A 26,546-nucleotide genomic window follows, 5' to 3' on the forward strand; every position below is an offset into this window, starting at 1 on the left:
TGTGTCTGTCTATCTGTCCTTGTCTCTCTTCCTTTCCTGTCTTCTCTCTCACCACTTTGCACATTATCACCAAACTTCGGAGGTATAATGAAGTCTTGCAATGTTACATAGCCCTCTAAATTTACGTACAACTCCTCCATTTGTTCCATTTGGCACATTGAAGAGACATTTCTTGAAGCATTGCGATGCCGGATGACATCACGGAGTTACAGTGGGCAGCGCATCCGGCATGTGGTTGTTGTTACTCTACGGCCATCATGTCCTATCAAGCCGCGCACTATCACATCACCAATCCTTGATGGACATATCCACTCGTTATTTTATAATTACTAGGGCGTGCCCGTACTATATATATATCTAAAATTATATCCCCCCCCTCTATTTACATGAAATGGTTTGGTCCATTCGCAAAGCCAAAGCGAACGGCTTGCGAGTACGGTGACAATCCCCCCCTCTATTTACATGAAATGGTTTGGTCCATTCGCAAAGCCAAAGCGAACGGCTTGCGAGTACGGTGACAATCCCCCCCCTCTATTTACATGAAATGGTTTGGTCCAAAGCGAACGGCTTGCGGAGTTTGGTAAATAAATCGCCATAGCTCGGTAACTACTTGTCCGATTAATATGAAACCTTGAAAAGGCACATCCTCAGGTCCCCAGCAATATACCTGGCAAGTTTCAAGTATATCGGACCCGTGGTTGTCGAGAAACAGCGGTCACAGACAAACGACACACAGACATACACACAGACATACAGAGATTACTGGAATTATAGATAGACTAGGGCATGCCCGTACTATATATATATCTAAAATTATATCCCCCCCCTCTATTTATATCTATTATAATTATATCCCCCCCCCCTCTATTTACATGAAATGGTTTGGTCCATTCGCAAAGCCAAAGCGAACGGCTTGCGAGTACGGTGACAATCCCCCCCCTCTATTTACATGAAATGGTTTGGTCCAAAGCGAACGGCTTGCGAGTACGGTGACAATCCCCCCCCTCTATTTACATGAAATGGTTTGGTCCAAAGCGAACGGCTTGCGAGTACGGTGACAATCCCCCCCCTCTATTTACATGAAATGGTTTGGTCCAAAGCGAACGGCTTGCGGAGTTTGGTAAAGAAATCGCCATAGCTCGGTAACTACTTGTCCGATTAATATGAAACCTTGAAAAGGCACATCCTCGGGTCCCCAGCAATATACCTGGCAAGTTTCAAGTATATCGGACCCGTGGTTGTCGAGAAACAGCGGTCACAGACAAACACACAGACATACACACATACACACACACACACACACACACACACACACACACACACACACACACACACACACACACACACACAGAGATTACTGGAATTATAGATAGATGTAGTTTAATTTTAAAAGTGCAGTATATTGTGATTTTTAAATGTTGAGTTCATTTCAAGACCTAAGGCATGGAACTTCTCCTTAAAGTATATCGCCACAAATTGCCCGCTAGAGCCTATTGGTGGCAAAGCTTTTCTTTACACAAACCTTCATGTTCCAGGATATTGAACCACCAAATACTGGCACTACATCCAGCTTCCAAAACAAAATGCTTTTGCTGCAAGGCCTGGATCCGCCCAACGAAGAGACCTTTCATCCGGGGACCTGTCCTGTGGAGGGCCCTTTCAGCCTTGGCTGGAACAGGTATAAATAAATCGAGGGAATGGTGGTCTTGAGTTGTTTGAGTAAGAAACTTGTGCCCTATTTTTTATTATTAACACCACAGCGGAAGGGTCGAGCCCAAAACCAAGATGGCCTCCTCGGTGAAAATTAAAGAAAGAAAATGGGAAAATGTAATAATTAAATGAGGTCTAGATTGATTCATGACTTGAATTGTTGCAGGTTGATAGAAGTTGGGAACACACTGCTGCACAGACTCTTCCAACGAGAGGTGGTGTGGGGGGGGGGGGGGGGGGGAATAGAAGAGCCATGTCAATTGGTATTGAGGGAAGGGAGGGTGGCACAGAAAAGGTGATTAGTTGAAGCTGGACGAGGTTTCTGAACAGAGGGACAGAAACAGAATTTGATGGAATACTGACTGCCGTGCTTATGATAGACGAGGGACAGAAGTGGTAGAAGAGGCACAGGGAAGGAACTGCTCAATGGTGTGCCAAAGGTTGGAGATGGCTAGACAAATTATGATTGTTAACCAGTCAGACAAGACAGCCTTGGCATGGACCTGATCCAGAATACCAATGAGTGACGGAGGAGCATCGGTACTTTGGGACAGGTAACCAGTATTCCATCACTGGCCTGACTTTTATTTTTGGCACGTGAGAAACTGATGGGAATTGAAGTACTTTTGAGCTTGGAAGAGGAAACCAAGTTTATGGGAGGCAGATTTGGTGATATTGAGGATGTGAGGCTGCCAGGAGAGATTGCTGGAGATGATGATACTGAATCAATTAATAGAGGAAGACTGCAGGACTTGAGAGCTGGACATGAGAAAAGGAGAGGTGGCTGTGTTGATCTTGCTGGATATAAGGAGGGTTTGAGTTTTGGACTGATTGAAGGAGAAAAGGTTGTCGGCGCCCCAATTGGAGGATGAGGTACAGATCACAACTAATGTGGTTAACAGTTGAGAGGTGATCAGCAGCAATGGACTGGGAAGAGGATTTACTGGGATTTATAACTGGTGGAGGAGTGGAGAATGGAGTCATCATCAAAGGAATGGCCACGACACGATTGTTCGTAGCTGTGAGGAGATTACTGATGAAAATATAGAGGGAGGGTCTTGGGTCTTCGGGGTGTTTTGGGTCTTCGGGGTGTTTTGGGTCTTCGGGGTGTTGTTGGGTCTTCGGGGTGTTTTGGGTCTTCGGGGTGTTTTGGGTCTTCGGGGTGGTTTGGTTCTTTGGGGTGTTTTGGTTCTTTGGGGTGTTTTGGTTCTTCGGGGTGTTTTGGTTCTTCGGGGTGTTTTGGTTCTTCGGGGTGTTTTGGTTCTTCGGGGTGTTTTGGGTCTTCGGGGTGTTTTGGGTCTTCGGGGTGTTTGGGTCTTCGGGGTGTTTTGGGTCTTCGGGGTGTTTTGGGTCTTCGGGGTGTTTTGGGTCTTCGGGGTGTTTTGGGTCTTCGGGGTCTTTTGGGTTTTTGGGTATTCAGGGTCTTTTTGAGCCTCAGGGCCTTGAAGGGTATTTTGGGTCTTTGGGGTGTTTTGGGTCTTTGGGGTCTTTGGGGGTCTTCAGGGTATGTTGGGTCTTTGGGGGTCTTTGTGGGGGAATTAAAGGGTCGTCAAAGGTCTGAGGGGTCTCAGCAGTCTTAACGCAATTAAGAGGGTTAATTAAGAGCCTGGTAATTTTATTTGAAGAAGAAGAAGACGTTTTCATCGCATATAAACATACATACATAGCGAAACATATACGTTTGCTCTATTATAATAAGACAAGCGTGACTCGGTGCACTCCACGCACCTCACCACACGTCGTTTCAGAGGGGTAGGCATCTTTGACCATTTCGGTGTCTTTTGGGTGTCATGGTGTTTTGGGTCTTCAGGGCCATTTGGGTCTTCAGGGTCTTTTGGATCCCCTGGGCCTTTAAGGGTGTTTTGGGTCGTCAGGGTGTTTTGGGTCTTCAGGGTGTTTTGGGTCTTCAGGGTGTTTTGGGTCTTCAGGGTCTTTTGGGTCTTTGGTGTCTTCAGAGGTTTTGGGGTCTTCGGTGTCTTTTGGGTCTTCGGGGTCTTCAGGGGCTTTTGGGTCTTAAGGTTCTTTTGGTTCTTCTTGGTCTTTAAGGGTCTTTGGGTCTTTTTGGATCTTCGGGGTCTTTTGGGTCTCCCGTGTATTTTTGGTCTTCGGGGTCTTTTGGGTCTCCGAAATCTTTTTGATCTTCGGGGTCTTTTGGGTCTTCAGGGTCGTTTTGGTCTTTGGGGTCTTTTGGGTCTTCGGGGTATTTTTGGTCTTTGGGGTCTTTTTGGTCTTTGGGGTCTTTTTGGTCTTCGGGGTATTTTGGGTCTTCGGGGTCTTTTTGGTCTTCTGGGTCTTTTTGGTCTTCAGTTATTTTTGGTCTTCGGGGTATTTTGGGTCTTCGGGGTCTTTTTGGTCTTCGGGGTCTTTTTGGTCTTCTGGGTATTTTTGGTCTTCGGGGTATTTTGGGTCTTTGGGGTCTTTTTGGTCTTGGGGGTCTTTTGGGTCTTCAGGGGTGTTTTGGGTCTTCGGTGTGTTTTGGGTCTTCGGGGTGTTTTGGGTCTTCTGGATGGTTTGGGTCTTCGGGGTGTTTTGGGTCTTCGGGCTGTTTTGGGTCTTCGGTGTGTTTTGGGTCTTCGGTGTGTTTTGGGTCTTTGGTGTGTTTTGGGGCTTCGGGGTGTTTTGGGTCTTCGGGGTGTTTTGGGTCTTTGGAGTGTTTTGGGACTTCGGGGTGTTTTGGGTCTTCGGGGTGTTTTGGATCTTCGGGTATTCAGGGTCTTTGGGTATTCAGGGTCTTTGGGTATTGAGGGTATTTTTGAGCCTGAGTGCCTAGTAGAGTATTTTGAGTCTTTGTAATATACGTGATATCTCTCCCGTCGGTATGTCCTGAGGGTATTTTATTTGAAAAATTTTCCAATTTTTTTTTTTTTGGGGGGGGGGAAAATGTTTTTTTTCAACTTCAGTTTTCAACTTCAATTGTTTATAAAATGTGATATGACGTATATTACAAATACATTTGTGCAAAATAATTGTTTGAATTATGATTGGTTTAAACCATGACATAACGGCAACTCGGGTACAGTCATTTATCTATACTAGGGCGTGCCCGTACGTGGGTGCAAAAAAACATGCGTGCAAACAACAACAACAAAAAAAAACTTTGAAACCACGTGGCAGTAACGACCACAGAACCCCCCCCCTATATTTACATGAAATGGTTTGGTCCATTCGCAAAGCCAAAGCGAACGGCTTGCGAGTACGGTAGAACCCCCCCCTCTATTTACATGAAATGGTTTGGTCCATTCGCAAAGCCAAAGCGAACGGCTTGCGAGTACGGTGACCATACCTTGGGAACCACTTGTCCGATTAATTTCAAACCTTGAAAAGGCACATCCTCGGGTCCCCAGCAATATACCTGGCAAGTTTCAAGTATATCGGACCCGTGGTTGTCGAGAAACAGCGGTCACAGACAAACACACACACACACACACACAGACACACACACACACACACAGACACACACACATACACACAGAGATTACTGGAATTATAGATAGATATCTACACATCTGGGCAGTGTCTGTGTTGTCACTTAACGACTCCCTCAAACTTTTGTTTCCGTGGTTGTGAAGTGTTTTTAATAACGTTGTGGTGGTTTTGAATCACGTGGTGGTGAGGTATTTTGAATTATGTGGTGGTGAGGTGTTTTTATATGACGTGGTGGTGAGGTGTTTTTATTACGTGTTTTATGGCTGTGAGGTGTTTTTATTACGTGTTTTATGGCTGTGAGGTGTTTTTAATTTTGTGGTGGTGAGGTGAATTTATTACGTGTTTTATGGCTGTGAGGTGTTTTTAATTTTGCGGTGGTGAGGTGTTTTTATTATGTGTTTTATGGCTGTGAGGTGTTTTTATTACGTGTTTTATGGCTGTGAGGTGTTTTTAATTTTGTGGTGGTGAGGTGTTTTTATTACGTGTTTTATGGCTGTGAGGTGTTTTTAATTTTGCGGTGGTGAGGTGTTTTTATTATGTGTTTTATGGCTGTGAGGTGTTTTTATTACGTGTTTTATGGCTGTGAGGTGTTTTTATTACGTGTTTTATGGCTGTGAGGTGTTTTTAATTTCGTGGTGGTGAGGTGTTTTTATTACGTGTTTTATGGCTGTGAGGTGTTTTTAATTTTGCGGTGGTGAGGTGTTTTTGTTATGTGTTTTATGGCTGTGGTGTTTTTATTACGTGTTTTATGGCTGTGAGGTGTTTTTATTACGTGTTTTATGGCTGTGAGGTGTTTTTATTACGTGTTTTATGGCTGTGAGGTGTTTTTATTACGTGTTTTATGGCTGTGAGGTGTTTTTATTACATGTTTGATGGCTGTGAGGTGTTTTTATTACGTGTTTTATGGCTGTGAGGTGTTTTTATTACGTGTTTTATGGCTGTGAGGTGTTTTTATTACGTGTTTTATGGCTGTGAGGTGTTTTTATTACGTGTTTTATGGCTGTGAGGTGTTTTTATTACGTGTTTGATGGCTGTGAGGTGTTTTTAATTTTGCGGTGGTGAGGTGTTTTTATTATGTGTTTTATGGCTGTGAGGTGTTTTTAATTTTGCGGTGGTGAGGTGTTTTTATTATGTGTTTTATGGCTGTGAGGTGTTTTTAATTTTGCGGTGGTGAGGTGTTTTTATTATGTGTTTTATGGCTGTGAGGTGTTTTTAATTTTGCGGTGGTGAGGTGTTTTTATTACGTGTTTTATGGCTGTGAGGTGTTTTTATTACGTGTTTGATGGCTGTGAGGTGTTTTTAATTTTGCGGTGGTGAGGTGTTTTTATTATGTGTTTTATGGCTGTGAGGTGTTTTTAATTTTGCGGTGGTGAGGTGTTTTTATTATGTGTTTTATGGCTGTGAGGTGTTTTTAATTTTGCGGTGGTGAGGTGTTTTTATTATGTGTTTTATGGCTGTGAGGTGTTTTTATTACGTGTTTTATGGCTGTGAGGTGTTTTTATTACGTGTTTTATGGCTGTGAGGTGTTTTTATTACGTGTTTGATGGCTGTGAGGTGTTTTTAATTTTGCGGTGGTGAGGTGTTTTTATTATGTGTTTTATGGCTGTGAGGTGTTTTTAATTTTGCGGTGGTGAGGTGTTTTTATTATGTGTTTTATGGCTGTGAGGTGTTTTTAATTTTGTGGTGGTGAGGTGTTTTTATTATGTGTTTTATGGCTGTGAGGTGTTTTTAATTTTGCGGTGGTGAGGTGTTTTTATTATGTGTTTTATGGCTGTGAGGTGTTTTTATTACGTGTTTGATGGCTGTGAGGTGTTTTTAATTTTGCGGTGGTGAGGTGTTTTTATTATGTGTTTTATGGCTGTGAGGTGTTTTTAATTTTGCGGTGGTGAGGTGTTTTTATTACGTGTTTTATGGCTGTGGGGTGTTTTTATTACGTGTTTGATGGCTGTGAGGTGTTTTTAATTTTGCGGTGGTGAGGTGTTTTTATTATGTGTTTTATGGCTGTGAGGTGTTTTTAATTTTGCGGTGGTGAGGTGTTTTTATTATGTGTTTTATGGCTGTGAGGTGTTTTTAATTTTGCGGTGGTGAGGTGTTTTTATTACGTGTTTTATGGCTGTGAGGTGTTTTTATTATGTGTTTTATGGCTGTGAGGTGTTTTTAATTTGGCGGTGGTGAGGTGTTTTTATTATGTGTTTTATGGCTGTGAGGTGTTTTTAATTTTGCGGTGGTGAGGTGTTTTTATTACGTGTTTGATGGCTGTGAGGTGTTTTTAATTTTGCGGTGGTGAGGTGTTTTTATTACATATTTGATGGCTGTGAGGTGTTTTCAATTTCGTGGTGGTGAGGTGTTTTTAATTTTGTGGTGGTGAGGTATTTTCATTACGTGTTTTATGGCTGTGAGGTGTTTTAAATTACGTGGTGGTGAGGTGTTTTAAATTACTTGGTGGTGAGGTGTTTTGAATTACGTGGTGGTGAGGTGTTTTGAATTACGTGGTGGTGAGGTGTTTTGAATTACGTGGTGGTGAGGTGTTTTGAATTACGTGGTGGTGAGATGTTTTGAATTACGTGGTGGTGAGGTGTTTTGAATTACGTGGTGGTGAGGTGTAATCGTCCCAAACTTCCAGTCTGCACCTACCGATCCCCTATGTGTGTGCTGTGGGGTTCTTTCTTGAAAAAATAACATTGAACCTAAATCTTCAACCTAAATTGCCGATAAAAATGTAATATCACAAACACAAGAAATACATTTGTGTAAAATAATTGTTTGTAATATGATTGGTGTAAATCATGATAACACAGCAACTCAGGTACAGTCATTAGCCTCAGCTAAAATAAGCCTGTGCCTCAGTAACGACGCTTGGTGAGGCGTCGCTGCGCTCGCCTCACCAAGCTAATAAAGATATATATATGAGAGGTTGAAAATTTTGGATAATATTGGAGATAAAATAGGAGCAAGTTTGGGAGCAGAGTGTTTGAGGAGAACAGCAGGAATGCCATCCGGGCCTTTGCCTTACACTTTAATCAGGCCACCAAGGCTGGCTGGAATTTTCCTCCAGTCGCAAGATGGTGCAACTGAACGCTTCATTTTATTACCTCCGCCACCGAAGGTGGATGGAGTATACGTTTTCACGTCTGTCTGTCTGTCTGTCTGTCTGTCTGTTTGTCTGTTTGCCTGTTTGTTTGTTTGCCTGTTTGTTTTTTAACAAGATATCTCAAAAGGTTGTGGACGGATTCGGACGAAATTTGGCAGTGAGGTCGTGTATTTGACGAGGATGAAATGATTACATTTTGGTGAAAATCCGGATCCGGATCCGGCTAGTAGAATTTTTTACGTGATTCTTCACCATTGAGTGATATGGCCAAAATTATATATCGCAGGATATCTCAAAAAGTTGTGGACGGATTTGGACGAAACTTGGTGGACCGGTTGGGTGTCTGACAAGGACTAATGCATTCGATTTTGGTGAAGATCTGGTTATGGATTCGGATACGATAATTATTTAATTTTTAAGTGATTCTTCACCATTAAGAGTTCGGGCCACAAGCGATATATAACATGATATATATAAAATTCATTGACGAGTTATGAATAAACTTGGTGGACGAGTTGGTTCGGTGACGAGAACAAGCCGATTAGATTTTGGTTCAGGTCCGAATCCAGATCCGACCTATCAGTGAATACAAAATATAAACTAGTGAGCCTGGCGGTGGAATGTGCTCTACCGAGTACCGTTCTAGTTAGCTGCTGTTTTACGTCAGTCAGGTTATAGTATGTCGTGTTATGTGTCGGGTGGTTATTATAATCATGTTAGATCCACGACGCCATATTGGCATGGCTGGCCTGATTTGATTAAAAAGGACAAGATTCATCGTCGGTGACCTGGCTATCTAAACCAGCACAGTGTAATCTGTAGTGGATAATGACATGTTTACAATACCTCCATCCCCCTCCTTACCCTACACACAGTACTATATACAGCCTGAGAAACATATAATGGAAACTAATGAAATTGAGTATTCAGTAGCACCATCTTCTGTGATTATTGAGCAGGACCAATTATAGACCAGAATCCCAGAAAAGGTTATAATTATAATTTCCTTCATTCTACGATTCCTCGTCGACACCCCTTGAGATGTCTTGGGAGTCACCATGGTAAACCATGGTGTTTTTGCAAAATTAAACGAAAATTTCGACAATGGAAGGAAAAATTCGAGTTACCTGTCCTTAAGTACCATAACGTGTCATTGAGGGATGCCATAAATGTTCATGTTTGTCTATCGTTCTGTCCAGGACTGAGGCAAAAGGCCTGCTTGAGTGGCTGCAAATGGCTGCTGTTTCTTCACCGAAAGTGATCCTGCTGGAGATTGCTCTGCACTATCCCGTTACCCATCACCTCACCAGGATTTTGTTGATGGCCAGACATGCAGTGAGAAACTACTCTCGACCCCATATCTCACTCCATTCGACACAACTTCCCCGTCCAGGTCACTGGTCGGAGTACTGCGTGATGGCAAGCGAGGTGCGTCTCGCAGAGAGTGCGACCAAATCCGTGTTAATATCCATTGGTATTGAAAGGTTAAACCATTTCATGAAAATGTATTTATCAGACAACGTTGCATTGTAAGCAGGTGCCCAGTGAAGGATATAACATGTTTTATCCTTATTAGTCCCCTACCGGTGTACACCGGAGGGGACTATAGGTTTGCACGCCGTCAGTCTGTCCGTCCGTCACGCAAAGAACAGTTTTCCGGACTTTTTTTTCTAAACGCTTAATGCTAATAATTTCAAACTCGGTTCATGGTTTCCTCATGATAAGTTACAGGTCAAGGTCGAACTTCACGACGTTTCGATCATTTTTGACAAAGTTATGGCACTTTGAACTTTGGTAATTCTGATGATTCTGATGATCCTTAACTCAGTGCCGTTTTAAGTTTTAATTTCCTTTAGAAAACATTTTCTCTGCAATAATAGGACCGATTGAGATCAAATTTTCACCGTAGGAGGGACTCGGTCTGTAGATTATTTTAATGGTAATTATGACGTCACAGGTCACGTGGTTTCAGAGTTATGACGTTTTTAAGCATGAACCTTTAAAACCGAGCCCCTCCCTCATTTTTGATCCAATCGTGGGGAAACTTCACAGATCTGTTCAGCATGTCAGTCTACTAAAACGTCCTTTTAGAATTTGCGATAGGGCACGTGGTTTGGCAGATATCGTTAATTAAACGAAAATATATATTTTTTAAATGGATATCTCTTGAATCGCTAGTACCTCAGACCGTGAGTTGGTAATTATATAATTCACACTGTGCAATACATGCAGGCTGCTTCACGGAGCGACCTTGCGGGCTTATCAACGAGGCGAGGCGTGACACACATGTGTCTCAGCATACCTCAGATCAAGTTTGAGAACCAGCATCAACCATGCATAAATTTGCATATTCGATCATTTTTGACAAAGTTATGGCACTTTGAACTTTGGTAGGGGACAAGTATTGCAGCGCAATACTCAGAATGCTTGTTTGTCTCTACATTTTCTGCCATTGCCAATGCTGCTCTGGGGCTTTCTTTCCACAGGTACTGCTGCTGCTTTTGACTCTCCTGCACACCTGTGTGCAGCTCCTGCAGGTGATGGATAATGGATGGGTGGTTCACCGCCTGTGTTTGCATCGTTGGTTTGAGGTGCATACACGGACTTTTCTGGGGCTTTTATTACACCTGAGCAACAACTTAATATGCACATGTTCCTAATTTAACAAAAGTAAAAACACTTAAAAAGATCTAAGTTGATAACCTGCTCAGCATTGTGATCACATATTATGACATGATTAGTAATAATTGTATCAACATGAACCGGACCATTGGGATGAATGCCCTTCAACATTGAGTTATCATTTCAAATTTAACTACAACAGCACTATAACTATATAGAGAGCATACCTCCGCCAGGCCGAACAGTTTGTTTGGTATCCCACTGATAGGTCGGATCTGAATTCGGACCTGAACGAAAACCTAATCTGCGTGTTCTTATCACCTAACCAACTCATCCACCAAATTGTCATAAGTCGTCCACAACTTTTTGAAATATCATGTCACATACAAAGCTTTCATGCACAGCTTGATGGAGTACTGCTCTCCCCTCTGGGCCGGTGCGCCTGCCTCACACCTCGCTCGGCTTTACGCTGTAGAGGCCAAAGCTTTTAGAATCATTGGAATCTCCCATGATGAAGCTGATTGTGAGGGCCTTTTACTCACTCACCGCAGGCAGATTGGTGGTCTTTCTGTCTTCTACCGACTCCTCTCTGGCCTAGCATCCCCTGCTCTATCTGTGCTCTGTCCCCCAAATATTCGTTCAGGTCGCACAAGTTCTGCCTGCATCCCTCTTCTGGTGAAATTGCCAAAATCAAGACTCTCTGCTCACCTTCATTCCCCCCCCATCCAAGCCCTCTCCCTCCCACATATCTCCCGATGTTCCTGTTCCCTAGTGTTGCTGTGCTTCCCTCTCTCTCGTCGTCTTGTCTCCCGCTCCTTTTATTATATGCTCCATGTGTTGGCTCTTATATGAGACTCGACTTGGTGAACAAAAAAGTGTTTTTGGCCCGATCACTGGATGGTGAAGAACAACTAAAAATTAAAAAATTATTGTATCTGGATCCGGTTTTGAATCTTCACCAAAATTGAAGCAATTAGTCTCTGTCACATACCCAACTCGTCCACCAATTTTCATCCGAATCCATCCATAACCTTTTGAGATACCGTGCTCCACCCATATATTGGTTTTAGCCTATCTATAGATGGTGATGAATCGCTTGAAAAACTTCTCTCATCCAATCCGGATCTAAATCTTCAGCAAAATCGGATAATTTCGTCCTTGTCACACACCCAACCTCTCCACCAAGTTTCATCCAAATACGTCCACAACGTTTTTACATATCCTGTTCAAAGACAGACAGACAGAGACAGACAAACAAACAGACAGAGAGACAGGAGTGAAAAGATAATCTGCATCCACTTTTGGTGGCAGAGTTAATAATAGTTCATATTGCTCCATCACATATGTTAATAACTTGGACTCTGTAACGTTAACAACGTGTGAAATGACCGCGGGATATTTTAATGATTTTTAGAGCACGTAGTCATGTACCTACTCTCCTGTAGCAAGAAACTCATGTTGCTTCCTTTTCAGCAATAAATAAATAAATGTTACCATATAACCATTTCAATTACAAACTGTAAATCCTGAAAATCAATTGGCTCAAGATGTGTGTGTGTGTGTGTGTGTGTGTGTGTGGCTTTTTTTTTGATGTAAAGGTCAAAGCTGCATAAAATCATCAATTTTCATTTTGTATTTTAAAAAACTATTTTTGTTATTTTGAGCATACGGAAGAAGAAGAAGAAGAAGAAGAGGAGGAGGAAGAAGAAAATGTCTGAATACAAACGGACGCGGACGTGCTTTGCATTTTGAGATGCTTTCTGGTTTAGCAGTTGCAACTGGTTCTTCATTAGTAGGTCCAGATGGTCCAGATTTCACCCCAGATTTGGAGATTATTTCGTCTACAGCATCCAATCCTCATATCCGAATCCATATTTTGATGACATGCTTCAATTATGTAATGATAACTCTGGGCAACAACAACAAAAAAATTCGTCTGTTACTAAGGGAAATGCAGGTGTTCTTGGCTAAATCTGGGCTGCTGATTTCAAATCTGTAGTCAGAATTTAGCCAGCACGTCAGGTTTTCAAAATATGTATACGTATTAATGATACCCGGCATGTTATTGTCCTGTCTGTGGCCGTTGAAGACCAGCCTCAGACGAATAGCCGAAACGAGCTTTAACTCCGAGGCGTATTTTGAACCTTGGCAGGATTGGCACGCCCGAGGGAAAGGCCTTATCTAATCGGGAACACAGGGGTTAATCCGAACCCACAGAACAAATAAATGAAACAAGTACAGATACATTCAAAGTACACCGCCCCCGTGCCAAATAATTAAATATCCTACAGCGCGGCATTCCCGGCAATACCGCAGTGCAGCTCATAGAGCCTGCATTGGGAGGGAGAGGTGTACACTAATTGATTGATTAATTGTATAATTAAAATCAATAAAAGATTATCACAAAATATTTTCTTAATCAATTGGGTAAGAGCATAACGAAACCACTAGTGCTTCATCCGAAGATGTATCTTTTAGAAATTTAATTAAGTCATTAATAAAAAATTAAATAATTAATTGATTAATCAATAAATAATTAATCAATAAATAATTAATCGATTAAATGATTAATCAATAAATCAAAAATATCCTTGATAGCCACATCACTTGGTCACTGCCATGTCCAAATATTAGCTTCCCAGCTCAAAAGGTGCCTGAGATATTGGCCAAATGAGAAAGAAAATAAATAAATGATTAATAATGAAAATAGATAAATAATAATCATTAAAAATTTAAATTATTAATCAATTCGGTCACAGAACACATAAACCACCACCATGGTGGTTGGTGTTGGCTGGTGTTGGCTTAGCGGTTCGGGTGCTGGCTTGGGATCCGAGGATCCTGGGTTTGAATCCCGGTCGATCGCTGAATTAATACCACGGGGGTTGACTCAGCCTGTCATCCTTCCGAGGTCGGCAAATTGAGTACCAGCTTGCTGGGATGAATGATCACGGTGTGTACCCCGGTTTAGAATAGGTACACCGTATCCCTGCGCATCGTAAGAGGCGACTAAGGGCTGGCGTCAGGAAGGGCATCCGGCCATAAAAACATTGCCTCAAACCGGGAACCATGATTGTCATGGGGCCCGCAAGGCTAACCCCCACTCTAGCGGGGAAAATGGCTTTAAAACGATCATTCATTTCATCAGAATCTGTAACTGAAAAAAAAAAAAAAATTCTAATTAATCGCATAATTAAATAATTAATCGATTAATTGATTAACTGATTAATCAATAAATCAAAAATATCCTTGATAGCCACATCACTTGGTCACTCATGTCCAAATATGAGCTTCCGAGTTCAAAAGGTGCCTGAGATATTGGCCAAATGAGACAGAAAATAAATAAATGATTAATAATGAAAATAAATAAATAATAATCATAAAAAATTAAATTATTAATCAATTCGGTCATAGAACACATAAACCACCACCATTTCATCAGAATCTGTAACTTTAAAAAAAAAATTTGTTTGTCATTAATCGAATAATTAAATAATTAATCGATTAATTGATTAATTAATAAATCAAAAATAGCCTTTGCAGCCAACTCACCTGGTCATTGGCATGTCCAAATATCAGCTTCCTAACTCAAAAGGTGCCTGAGTTAATGGTCAGAAGAGAAAGGAAATTTGATTAATTAAATAAGTACTTAATTAATCACTAATAATTAAATAACTCCTCAATTAATTGATTAATCAAAAAACAAAAATTCTGTTTTTGACAAAGGACTTGCTCACTATTGTGCCGAAATTTCAGCTTCCTAGCTCAAAGGATGGCTGAGACATCGCCCGGACAAACAAACAAACAAGAAAGCAAGAAAACAACGAGAGTGAAAACTGAGTACTCCCTTTCAGCATGCATCACTGCCGAGCCCCCTTCAGTGCCCGGCAATGACGATTTGCAATGCCTGGAGATGGCATAGGAAAGGAGCGGTGTACAACAAGAAACGGAACGAAAAAAGACAAGAAATTGAAAGTCGTCAAATAATGATTTAATGAAAATAATGCAAACAATTAAAATGAATGTGAGGTAAAAACTATTTCCTAATTTGAGACGTCTCCACTCACTCATATACAAACAAGGGGGAAAGATATATAAAAATAACTTCCCTTACTGTAGGGCTGACCCTCAGCTCTGGCCCCAAAGTGCGTCGATGGCACGTTGGTTGTTGCTGCCAGTTCAGCCACTTGTGCGGGACGTGCCCCGATAATGGCGCTGAACCGAGTGTCAGAAAATGCCCAGGCATGAGCAGGCACTCAACCAGCCCTTCCTCGCTTTCACCGCCAAGCGCAACGTGGCCCCAGCTCCCCTGAAAGACACCACAGTCCAACAACACCCCCCGCCTCCAACGTTGCAAAAACTCCACAATGCTCCGAAGGTTCTCTGCATGAGAGGAGCGACCATGCACCACACCGCCAGGACCAGAAGAGAGAAAGACAAAGATGGTGAGACAGCGTCTTTTTTTTTTCCAGCTCTCGAATGTTCAACCGCTGATGCCACACACTGTCCCATCACCGAACACCACTCAATCATCCCCTCGTGCCTCCACCAATCACGAACCCGGGGCGTGGCCTCTTCGTTACGAGTCATCGGGGGGCGGAGTTTAATCTCTGTTCGGGAATATTCAGATGACGTCGGGGTTTACTTGCCGGTTGGCAAATGTGCTGGGTCTGTCGGACCTGGCGGCGTGGTAAGTGAATGAGTCCATTGCCTGGCCGGCTGCATTTTATAAGAACATGAGGGAAAAATCTCGGAGGCAAGCACATACAGGGGAATTTAACCTTACAGACCCTAGCTAGATAGCACAACTCCACTCCTCAGTCTGGAGACGCCTAAACACTTAAACGGACATTCGACCCTACTTAGATACATTGAGATGGCTTCTTCTTCTTCGCGACACTCAGAGCATGCTAATTTATACGAATCTGACTTTCCTATGAGGTATTCCATACCTACCCCTACAAACGTAACACTATATTAGATACTTTATAATTGCAGATCACCAATCATTATACATCATTGTACATCTAATATATCAGTGCTTAGTAATTTCATTCACATCATATTTAGATAACAATGATTGATCTCCATGTATAATGTGTAGTATACAAACCAAGATCATAAACAAGTTGCAGAAAAAGAAGTTAATGAAACATTAGAACATGGTAATTTTAGGAAAACAACACTTCAAGTTTACACTCTTCCTTGCAATATAGTCAGCGTAGGCACTGTTAAGACGTGTTCAGAAGGGAAATGTTGGTTCCTTCCTCTAGGAGATTCCATTGCTGTAGTCTGGAGTCCAACACTTCAACCTTCTCCTTTGACAATGACAGGTCTCTCACCAGATCGTTTAATCCTTCTTGATTTAGCAAGTGTGGCTTCTTTTCTTCAGACTCAAGTTCGTACAGTTCATCCATATCACCCATAGCATCGTCAGAGCTGACATCGCTTTCATCTGCAGCAGCTTCTGGTGGAACTGGCACAGGAGAATCCAAGTCATGGGGGACCGGCATCAGAGCAGACTTACAATCTGAATATACAATATTTGACTTGTTTTTCGTTGAGAAACCAGCAATATTTGTCATACAAAAGTAGCAGTCAGTGATGATTCGTTGGCTCACGCCATATCATTGGCACAGAAAAAGGCGTCCCCTTCCTTTTGCCACTGAACCACTGCGCAAGCCCCGAGTTACACACGGTGCAGCAAACATGAAGTGCCCAGCTCTTGTGTTGGTCTCCAACTTTACATTCAAAATAATACTTGTAATCAGCTTCCACCCTCTTGGTAAAAGGTTCTTGCGCTGGCTATGTGGAGTGTATTTCCCACAGATATAACAAAAGTTATCAGAGTCATTCACAACAAATTATTAACTCCTCTCAGCACGGAAGCGGCATGCAAAATTGTAATGCCGCGTGGAAAATTTTACTTAAAATTCCTAGCTTGGTCAGTTTTCATCCATTTTTAATAATCTAAAGTGCATTATAAAGCTCTTTTTATGAGAAATAATATTCTACAACAGTTGTATTGCTATAATTGAAACAAAAAATACAAAAAAATAATAATCTATGATCACTCAGAATCACCCACCAGGGCAAGCTACTGTAATTGGACCATATGTATAACTCAAAATCCTGACATACTAAGAAAATTCTGACTTCAGATTCAGAATCGGCATATTCGATTTGGTCTAGAACATATGTTTCTACCCCAGTAGCAAACTCTTTGTTGTCCAGTGTAATCGATCGTGTTTCCAAGGCAAGGCACGTTTGAGTAGGCCGAAACAAATTGGCGGCTTAACCCAGCGAGTGCAGTGGACTGAACAAGATGGCGGGCCGCCATATTGATACACCACCACATCGGGTTTTTTTCCTTCCAATGAGCACGTCGTTAATATCTTCAAAAAGGATGTTATAACACACCCAAACACCCACTTTTCATCCTTGTAATCTGTTGGAGGTCCAGGTGCATGCATGCAAAGTTTGGGGCCGCTAGGTTTCATGGTTTTGGAGTTATGGAGGAGACGGACAGATGGATGGACGGACGGACGGACACTGCCTTTTATTATTTTTTATATGAGTATAAGCTGCATGAGTGTTTCCATTTATGAGTATGTCTGTGTAATGTACATCAGTGTTACCATTTATTAAATGTGAGTATAATGTTCATGAGTGTTTCCATTTATGAGTGTGAGTATCATGTACTTGAGTGTTACTATTTATGAGAGTGTGAGTATAATGTACATGAATGTTACCATTTATGAGAGTTTGAGTGTAATGTACATAAGTGTTTTTTTTTTTGTTTGTTTTGTATACAAGATCGAGGCTCGTGAAAGAGCTAACATTAATCACACAAAAAGACAAACCGACACACAAAACACAAAAAACAAGGGGAGCGGCAGACAAGATGGGGAGAGAGGGGGAAGGACACAAAAGCGAGGGGGAAGAGGGGGAAGGACACAAACACAACATTTGAGAGCAGGGACATCGGGAGGACTTGGGGGGAGGTGGGAGAGAAATAAAACATATGAACACTGCAAGGACTCTGGGGTGTGAATTACCGGGGGTAGAAAAGATCAAGGTTTTCGATGGGGGAAGATAAGAGATGGTGGTGAACAGCTGTTTTAAAGACCTGGAGGGAGGAGTGGGATTGAAGGGAGTGGGGGAGTTTGTTCCAGAGGCGGGAGAAAAGGGGAATGAAAGAGTGAAGGTGAGCAGAGAGCCTAGACTTTGGCAGTTTAACCATAAGAGGGTTGCAGGCAGATCTTGTGCGACCTGAAGGAATATTGGGGGGACAGAGCACAGAGAGAGCTGGGGGAGCAAGGCCGGAGAGGAGTCGGTAGAAGACAGAAAGACCACCAACCTGCCTGCGGTGAGTGAGTGAAAGGCCCTCGGTGTTGACTACATCGCAGGAGATTCCAATGATTCTGAAAGCTTTGGCCTCAACAGCGTTAAGCCGAGCAAGGTGTGAGGCAGGAGCACCAGCCCAGAGGGGGGAACAGTATTCCATTGAGCTGCGGATGAAAGCCTTGTATGTGGTGAGGAGCTCAGGTGTGCCAAGGAAGGACTTCGCATGACGGAGGATGCCCAGTCGGCGACTGGCTTTGGCGGCCAGCTTGGAAATGTGGTTTTCCCAAGAAAGATCATGGCAGATAGTGAGACCCAAAAGCTTGAGCGACAGAACTTCTTGGAGAGGATTGTTGAGAAAGTAGATGGGAGGGTTGTCCAGTCGGTCCTTTCGGAGAGACATTGTAAGAGTGTGAGATTTGTCAGGATTGAAAGACATTTTCCACTTGTTTGACCAGTCTGTGATTTTGTCCAGGTCTGCAGAGAGTGAGGAGGCTGCAGACTGCCGATCTGAGGGATGAGGAATGGAGCGACAGAGAGTAGAGTCGTCAGCAAAGAGATAGAGAGGATTTTCAAGAGAGTCAGAGAGATCATTGATGAAGACCAGAAAAAGCACAGGGCCCAGAACACTACCTTGGGGAACTCCAGCCTGAACAGGAAGAGGAGATGAGAGAAACCCATTCAGGGCCACACGTTGACTACGACCAGAGAGGAAGTCCGCCAGCCATGCGTGGAGATTTCCATGGATACCAAAGGAGGAGAGTTTGGTGAGCAGAGCAGGGTGCCAGACCGTATCGAAGGCACGTGAAATGTCAAGGGAGACAGCTCTAATTTCCTGTTTGGCATTGAGGACCTCCATCCATTGTTGAGAAAGCAGAAGCAGCATGTCCAGAATAGAGTGACCAGGTCTGAAACCAAATTGATGATCAGAGATCAAGCCATTGGAGAAGAGGAAAGATTTAATATCTGAAGCAATGATGGATTCCATGACTTTGCTGATAATTGGGAGAAGGCTGATTGGTCTGTAGTTGCTGGGATCTGTTTTTGCACCTTTTTTGTGCAAAGCGGTGATGTTGGCTGATTTCCAAGCAGATGGCAGATGACCTTGAGCAAAAGAGAGAGGTGAAGAGAACAGAAAGAGGGAGTGAAAGAGCAGAAGAACATGATTTTAGGACCCGTGGGCTGATGCCGTCAGGACCAGTTGCAGAATCAGAGTCGAGGGTTGACAGAAACTTTTCCACCTTGTCAGGAGGAAAGGACACAGAGTCCAGGAGCAGCTGGGTACGACTGGGTACGGTGGGTACAGAGAGGGATGGGTTTGGGACACAAGATTTAGAGGCAAACACAGAGTTGAGGCATTCAGCTTTTTCACGTGCGGAGTCAGCCGTTAAGCCGTTTGAGGTGAGGGAGGGGATGGAGGGGGAACAAACACCAGAAACAGATTTGACCAGACGCCACCAGGATTTGGAAGAGGGAGACAGATAAGAGAGTTCGGTCTTGAGAATGGTGAGATATTGTTTCCTGGCTCTCCTGAGGGTGGACACACACTTGTTTCGGGCTTTGTGAAAGGAAATGAGATTTCCTTCCGTTGGATTTGCTTTCCAGGAGACGAAAGCAAGTTGTTTCAGGGCAACAGCCTCACCACAAGATTCCATGTACCATGGACGGGAGGAAGGGTATGACAACTGAAGACGAGATGGGATAAATCTGTGCATGAGAGAGAGCAATTTACTTTGAAAGAATTCCCAGGATGAGTTGATGTCAGAGGCGGTAGAGCTGGGAGACCAGTCCAGATGATTGATGGCTGCTTGAAGACCGTGCCAGTTGGCCTGAGTGAAATGCCAGACTCGTCGACGCTGAGGAGGCTCTCTGAGAATGGTCAGAGTGATGTCCACTTTGACAAGCACATGATCAGATGAGCCGATTGGAGCAGAAGAAGAGCAGCAGACATTTTCAGGGAAGTTTGTCATAACCAAATCCAGAAGAGAAGATGCTCCGTTGACTGAGATCCTGGTCGGGAAATTGACAGATTGTGTCAGTCCCAGTGAGTCGCAGAAGTCCTTTGCTGAAGAGCCATGGCTGGTGAGAGAGGTACCCACACCCAGCCAACTGGCATGGTGACAATTGAAATCACCACATATGAGGAAGAGAGAGTTGGGATGGGTAGATAGAAGTTGGTCCATATTATAGACAGTGAGATGTAGATGGAGTCATCGCTGTTTGGTGGACGGTACAACACACATATGAACAAAAGGTGGGAGCGAAGGGGAAGCCGTAGCCAAAGGTATTCCTGGGGGTGAGGTGGAGAGAGGGCAGTGGAGGGCGAGTGAGGAAGAGAGTTTTTTATAAAGATAGCAACCCCACCTCCAGGACGAGGCTCAGGTCTATCATACCAGAGGAGGGAGTAACCTGGGAGAGATAGCAAGGCATCAGAGACATCATGAAGGAGGAAAGTTTCTGTTAAGCAGATCACATCTGGTTTGTCAGAAGCAACCTGTATGGAGAGGTCAGTCAAGTTTGAGCGAAGGCCCCGGATGTTTGAGGTCCATACCGTTAATGAAGAGGAAGGGGGAGCATCGGGTCCAGAACAGGGGGGGGGAGGGGTAGGGTAAGATGTGGAAGAGGAGGAAGAGGTAGGGAGAGCTGTTGAAGGTGTGTCAGAGATTTCAGAGATTTCAGAATAGCTTGGAGAAAGGGAAGAATGTGGCGGACAAAAGGTTTGATGGAGATTGGGTGAGGCACAGTGAGGTGTTATTTGAGGAGGGGGAAGAGCGAGGCAGAAGGTTTGGGGAGATGAAGGTGAAAGTTGGAAGGGGGAAGAAGCAGGGAGGATGCTTTGAGGAGGAGGGGTGAGAGGGGAGTCTAGGAGGGGAGGAGCAAGGGAGAGTCTCGGAGGGGAGGGGTGTGGGGGGAGTTTAGGAGGGAGGGGAGGGAAGGGGCAAGGGGGGAGATTTGAAAGGGATGGGTGATGGGGAGGATTTGGAGGGGAGGGGTGAGATTGGATTTTGAAAAGTGTACGATTCATGGGAAACGAACATTTTTTGCAAAATGAGTTTGAGACCGAGTCAAAAATACGTTTGAGGACACTGGAGGAGGGGTGGAGTTCTGGATAGTTTAGGGAATGTAGAAAGGAGGAACTGTAAGAGATGGTATTATATATATTTTTTGGAATGAATAGATTTGGTGAGCAAGACGAAAGCATCCTTTTGTAGGAAAAGAAGAAAAGGGTGTTATAATATATGAGAGAAAATAGTTGTTCAGGGGAGAGATTATACATTTCTAACCGCGTGATCGCGAACGAAGAACGAACGAACACAAAAGAACAACAAATAAACGAATAAGACCTGGGAAGGAAATGTTTTTTTTGGGGTTTTTTTTTTTTTTTGTGAGTACAGATATTAAACAAGGAGGTACGGGGTGAACGACTGGTATGAAACAGAGAACGAAAATAATTTCAGCGCATTCGACAAAGCGCTGAGAGAAAAACAAAACCACAAGGTCGGAGACGGTACGGTAGTCTAAGCCTACGAGTACTAGGCCGCAGAATACTCGATACCATTAACCGACGATTGTGTATACATGTACGAAAAATTAGCACCGAAAATTTTCCAAAAGATACGCTATAGGTACACACACCGAAAGATAGATACAGTCTCGACAAAAACACGATTGTGAAGGATCACTTAGCTTCGAGAGCGTGAGCGCATGGAGCAGCTTCGAAAAGACGTGACCTCGCCGTGATCTCGCGAGACTCAGCTACCATTTATGAGAGTGTGCTTGTAATGTGCATAAGTATTACCATTTATGAGTGTGAGTATAATGTACATGAATGTTACCATTTATGAGAGTTTGAGTGAAATGTACATCATTGTTACCATTTATGAGTGTGAGTGTAATGTACATGAGCATTACCATTTAGGAGAGTGTGAGTATAATGTACTTGAGTATTCCAATTTCAGTGTGAGTGTAATATACGTGAGTGTTACCATTTATGAGAGTGTGAGTGTAATGTACATGAGTGTTACCATGTGAGAGTGTGAGTGTAATGTACATGAGTGTTACCATGTGAGAGTGTGAGTGTAATGTACATGAGTGTTACCATGTGAGAGTGTGAGTGTAATGTACTTCAGTATTACGATTTACGAGTGTAATGTGCATGATCGTTCCCATTTATGAGTGAGTATAATGTACATTAGTGTTACCATTTATGAGAGTGAGTGTAATGTACACGAGTGTTACCATTTATGAGTGTGAGTGTAATGTACACGAGTGTTACCATTTATGAGTGTGAGTGTAATGTACATCAGTGTTACCATGTGAGTGTGAGTGTAATGTACATAAGTGTTACCATGTGAGAGTGTGAGTGTAATGTACATGAGTGTTACCTTGTGAGAGTGTGAGTGTAATATACATGAGTGTTACCATGTGAGAGTGTGAGTGTAATGTACTTCAGTATTACGATTTACGAGTGTAATGTGCATGATCGTTCCCATTTATGAGTGAGTGTAATGTGCATCAGTGTTACCATTTATGAGAGTGTGAGTGTAATGTGCATGAGTGTTAATTTGAGAGTGTGAGTGTAATGTACATGGGTGTTACCATTGATGAGAGTGTGAGTACAGTATAATGTACACGGGTGTTACCATTTATGAGAGTGAGTATAATGTACAGGAGTGTTACCATTTTTAGAGTGTATTGTACTTGAGTATTACGATTTATGAGTGTGAATGTAATGTACATGAGTGTTACCATAGATGAAAGTGTGAGTATAATGTACATGGGTGTTACCATTTATGAGAGTGAGTATAATATACAGGAGTGTTACCATTTTTAGAGTGTATTGTACTTGAGTATTACGATTTATGAGTGTGAATGTAATGTACATGAGTGTTACCATTGATGAGAGTGTGAGTGTAATGTGCATGATCGTTCCCATTTATGAGAGTGTGAGTGTAATATCGAAGTGTTACCATTTATGAGAGTCAGTGTAATGTATATGAGTGTGAGTATAATGTACATGGGTGTTACCATTTGAGAGTGTGGGTAATGTGCACGAATGTTAACATTTTTGAGAGTGTGAGTGTAATGTCCATGAGTGTTACTTTGAGAGTGTGTGTAATATACATGTTACCATTTCTGAGAGTGAGTGTGTTCCTGCACATTTATCGATTGAACAGGTTCTCTTGATCACGGTTTCTGGAGTGTACGTGATCCACTCTTTGTGGCGTACCACGGTTACTGGACAGATACTTACCTTGCTGGAGAGACATGGTCCACAGAAGCAGGTGGACATCTCCGACCTGATAACACATGCAAGGGTAGGTACATCCCTGCCAGCTGCATACCTGGAGAGGAGAACTGAAGGCGTATACCTGTTGTAAGGTTTGTTTCTACAATTGGTGCCCGCAATTTAAATCCCTCCCACCCCCCTCCCCAGAGCTTCGGCTTTGTGATCACAGACATCCAGTTGCATAATGTTAACTGTGTGAGTTGAAGTTGTTTTTCCTTGTAAATGGTATTCAAAAAGAGCTGGAATCATGAACCCATCAATTTGTCGTTCTCACAGTGGGAGTAAATGATGTGGAAACCTCTATTGGAGTAAAAACACAGACCAAACAAAATTCCATTTGGTCCAATCCAAGCTGCATCACAAAATATGTTAGGATGTATTTCCATGGAAATATGTCTTCTCAAGTATTTATCTGGAACTTTATAAAAAAAACACGAAGTACATTGCGTTAATATTGTATCTTCAATATTTAACTGCACATGGCTTAGTCCATCCAAGTGGTTCCATTACTGAATCTGAAAACCACAACAAATATAGAATTGCATTAAAATATGAATATGATAAATATGAAAATAAACGAATATGAATATGATAACTGTAATCACTTGACTATACTGACAGAGTTTTTGGAGATTCCATTTTGGAGTTGATGATGCGGGATTATACAGTTCATGTGAATTAATTCAGTAAATTCCGAGCTTGAGATACAGATTTCACTGCTACTAAGAATGATGCGCAGCATAACGTGAGTGGCAAAACACCATGGAAGTCTCACTATGGTTGCGGTCGAGGATGCTGCCTGCGTTGCGCAAGCATCGACCCACTCAGTGTGAACATCTGTAATGATGATCTTGCGGTCTTTAATGGGTCCAGGGTAGCCGAGCTGAATCCTCTGCCATTGCTCCATGGGCCATTCCCAGGGATGTACTAGATGAGCATTTTGATTGCTCTAGGCATGGATCCTCACATGCTGTTCAATGTTGGAGTCAAGGTGAGGCCACGAAAGATGGCTCCTTGCTCGCGATCTTATTCTGATAAAGCCTTGATGACAATTGTGGAATCGATCCAAAACCCTTGTATGCAAGTAGATGGGAATGATCACCTCGCATCCACACAGAGAGCAGCCATTCTCCACACTTGGTTCCTTTTGTCTGGTCTTGGATGTATACAACTCGGGGTCAACATCATGTAGGAAACCCCAACCGTGGTCAGTGGCACAGATGATCTTAGAGAGAAGTCGGACGACTGTTGTACGTTTATATTTGGTTAGCATCAATGGTGTTGTCCATCAAAGATGTCATGCTGCCAGTTGTACGAGGGTCAGATAATGTCTGTAAATGGCAGACGACTCATTGCGTTGGCATTTGAAATTGAGGAGTCAGGTGTATACAAGATGTCGTGATCATTGGCCGAAAGTGAAAAGACCGGCAAATGATCCGAGGTGGTCGAACATTGAACGTAAGCTTTTGTAGGACCAAACACACTGATCGATCAGTGGTTTGTGGTTCATGTAAATCGTAAAGGTCCTGACCGAAGAAGGCACTGGTGAAATTTGTTCACCCTAAATAACATGGCATGTCCTTCTTTGTCCAGCTGACTGTAGTTCTGAGCAAGAGTACACGACTGACCCCATTTTTTAAGAGGCATTACAATGGGCCAATCATTGTCGTGATGTTTGCGATTTACCTGCTGTAATATTGCAGTATGCCAATGCAGCCCTCGAGTTTGGAGAGGTTTGGAGAGGTTTGTAGGAGTGTGGGCATCTTTGATTGCTCTGATCCCTTTTGTGGGATTCAAATCTTCACCATCAATACGGTGACCCAAATATGTCATGGATGGAACCATGAACTCTCACTCGTCTCTCTGCAGGTGTATTATTGCACTCATCTCTCGTCGATCCTCTGCATGGGGTCTTTGTCCGAAGTGTATGTATATATATATATGTATGTCTGGGTATCTTGCTAGGAGATTCTCTGTGACGATCTAGTATCCAGAAGATGGTAGATGTGTTCCCAGTTTAATTTGATGGCATCCAGTCAGTTTTGTCCAAGTAGAGTGGGTCCATTCCCGGGGATGACTAAGAGTTGTAATGGATGGGTGAAGTTGCGATTGGTTATTTATTTTCTCTTATCCCTCCACGTTCTTCCTTCATTTTTGAGACGAAAACACAGAGGCATTATGACCTACCTTGTGGCAGTGGTTGCAAACGTCATTACCCTGCGCTCGCGAAGCGAAAAGCGGGGTTAAGCATTCAATTGCGTACGTGTGCCTTGTGCCGTACGTGTCTGCATTTTAAAAATTCATTTTCTCGGCAACCGTTGGTCTGATTGACATGAAATTTTCACCATAGGAGCGCCTCCTCCTGTAGAATATTTTAATGGTTATTATGGCGTCATAGGCCACGTGGTACAGGCGCCATCTTGGAAAAACTTCGCACCTATAAAATCTCTGAAACCACTCCATGGAAAAATTTGAGACCTGGCTCATTGTCAAGTACTCCCCATGGGGAATAAGATATGTTAATGATGATGTCATAGGTGCCTTCGTTATGATATCATAATTCGACAAGTACAACTTATCCGATCATTATTAAAAAAAAATTCAGCAATTGTTGGTCTGATGGACACGAATTTTTCACCATATGAGCGCCTCCTCCTTTAGAATATTTTAATGATAATAATGACGTCATAGGTCATGTGGTACAGGCGCCATCTTGGAAAGACCAAAAATGTTGCACCTCTATATCTCCAAAACCGCTCTATGGGAAAAATTGAAACATGGTTCATTGTAAAGAACTCCGTATGGGGAATAGGTGTTAATGATGACGTCATTGGTGCCATAATGATGACGTCATAATTCGACAGGGACAACGCTTAGTCTGATCAGTTTGAAATGTACTGAGCATGATCTATGCAACAATTATATTAGGGAATATAAATTTATGATGACATCGCTCACGTGGTCTGGCAGCCATATTGGATCAAAAAAAATGTTCAAAAACAGAAGAGTTGGCTCACAACAATTTGACTGCGCAGGGTAAGTATTCTATGAATACCATCTAGT

General features: G+C 42.8%; 1 protein-coding gene across 1 annotated transcript in view; it reads left to right on the forward strand.

Annotated features, from left to right (window-relative positions):
• Positions 1-26,546, forward strand: part of PKD1L1 (polycystin 1 like 1, transient receptor potential channel interacting) — a 156,617-nt gene that overhangs the window by 109,745 nt on the left and 20,326 nt on the right. Inside the window, exons 21-24 of the mRNA XM_068119426.2 lie at positions 1,536-1,678; positions 9,427-9,655; positions 10,714-10,818; positions 23,371-23,511. Coding sequence (XP_067975527.2) covers positions 1,536-1,678; positions 9,427-9,655; positions 10,714-10,818; positions 23,371-23,511 — 618 coding nt within the window. The remainder of the gene's footprint in view (positions 1-1,535; positions 1,679-9,426; positions 9,656-10,713; positions 10,819-23,370; positions 23,512-26,546) is intronic.

The sequence above is a fragment of the Myxine glutinosa genome, chromosome 6 (genome assembly GCF_964187855.1).
Source record: "Myxine glutinosa chromosome 6, kmMyxGlut1.1, whole genome shotgun sequence".
Classification (NCBI taxonomy): domain Eukaryota; kingdom Metazoa; phylum Chordata; class Myxini; order Myxiniformes; family Myxinidae; genus Myxine; species Myxine glutinosa.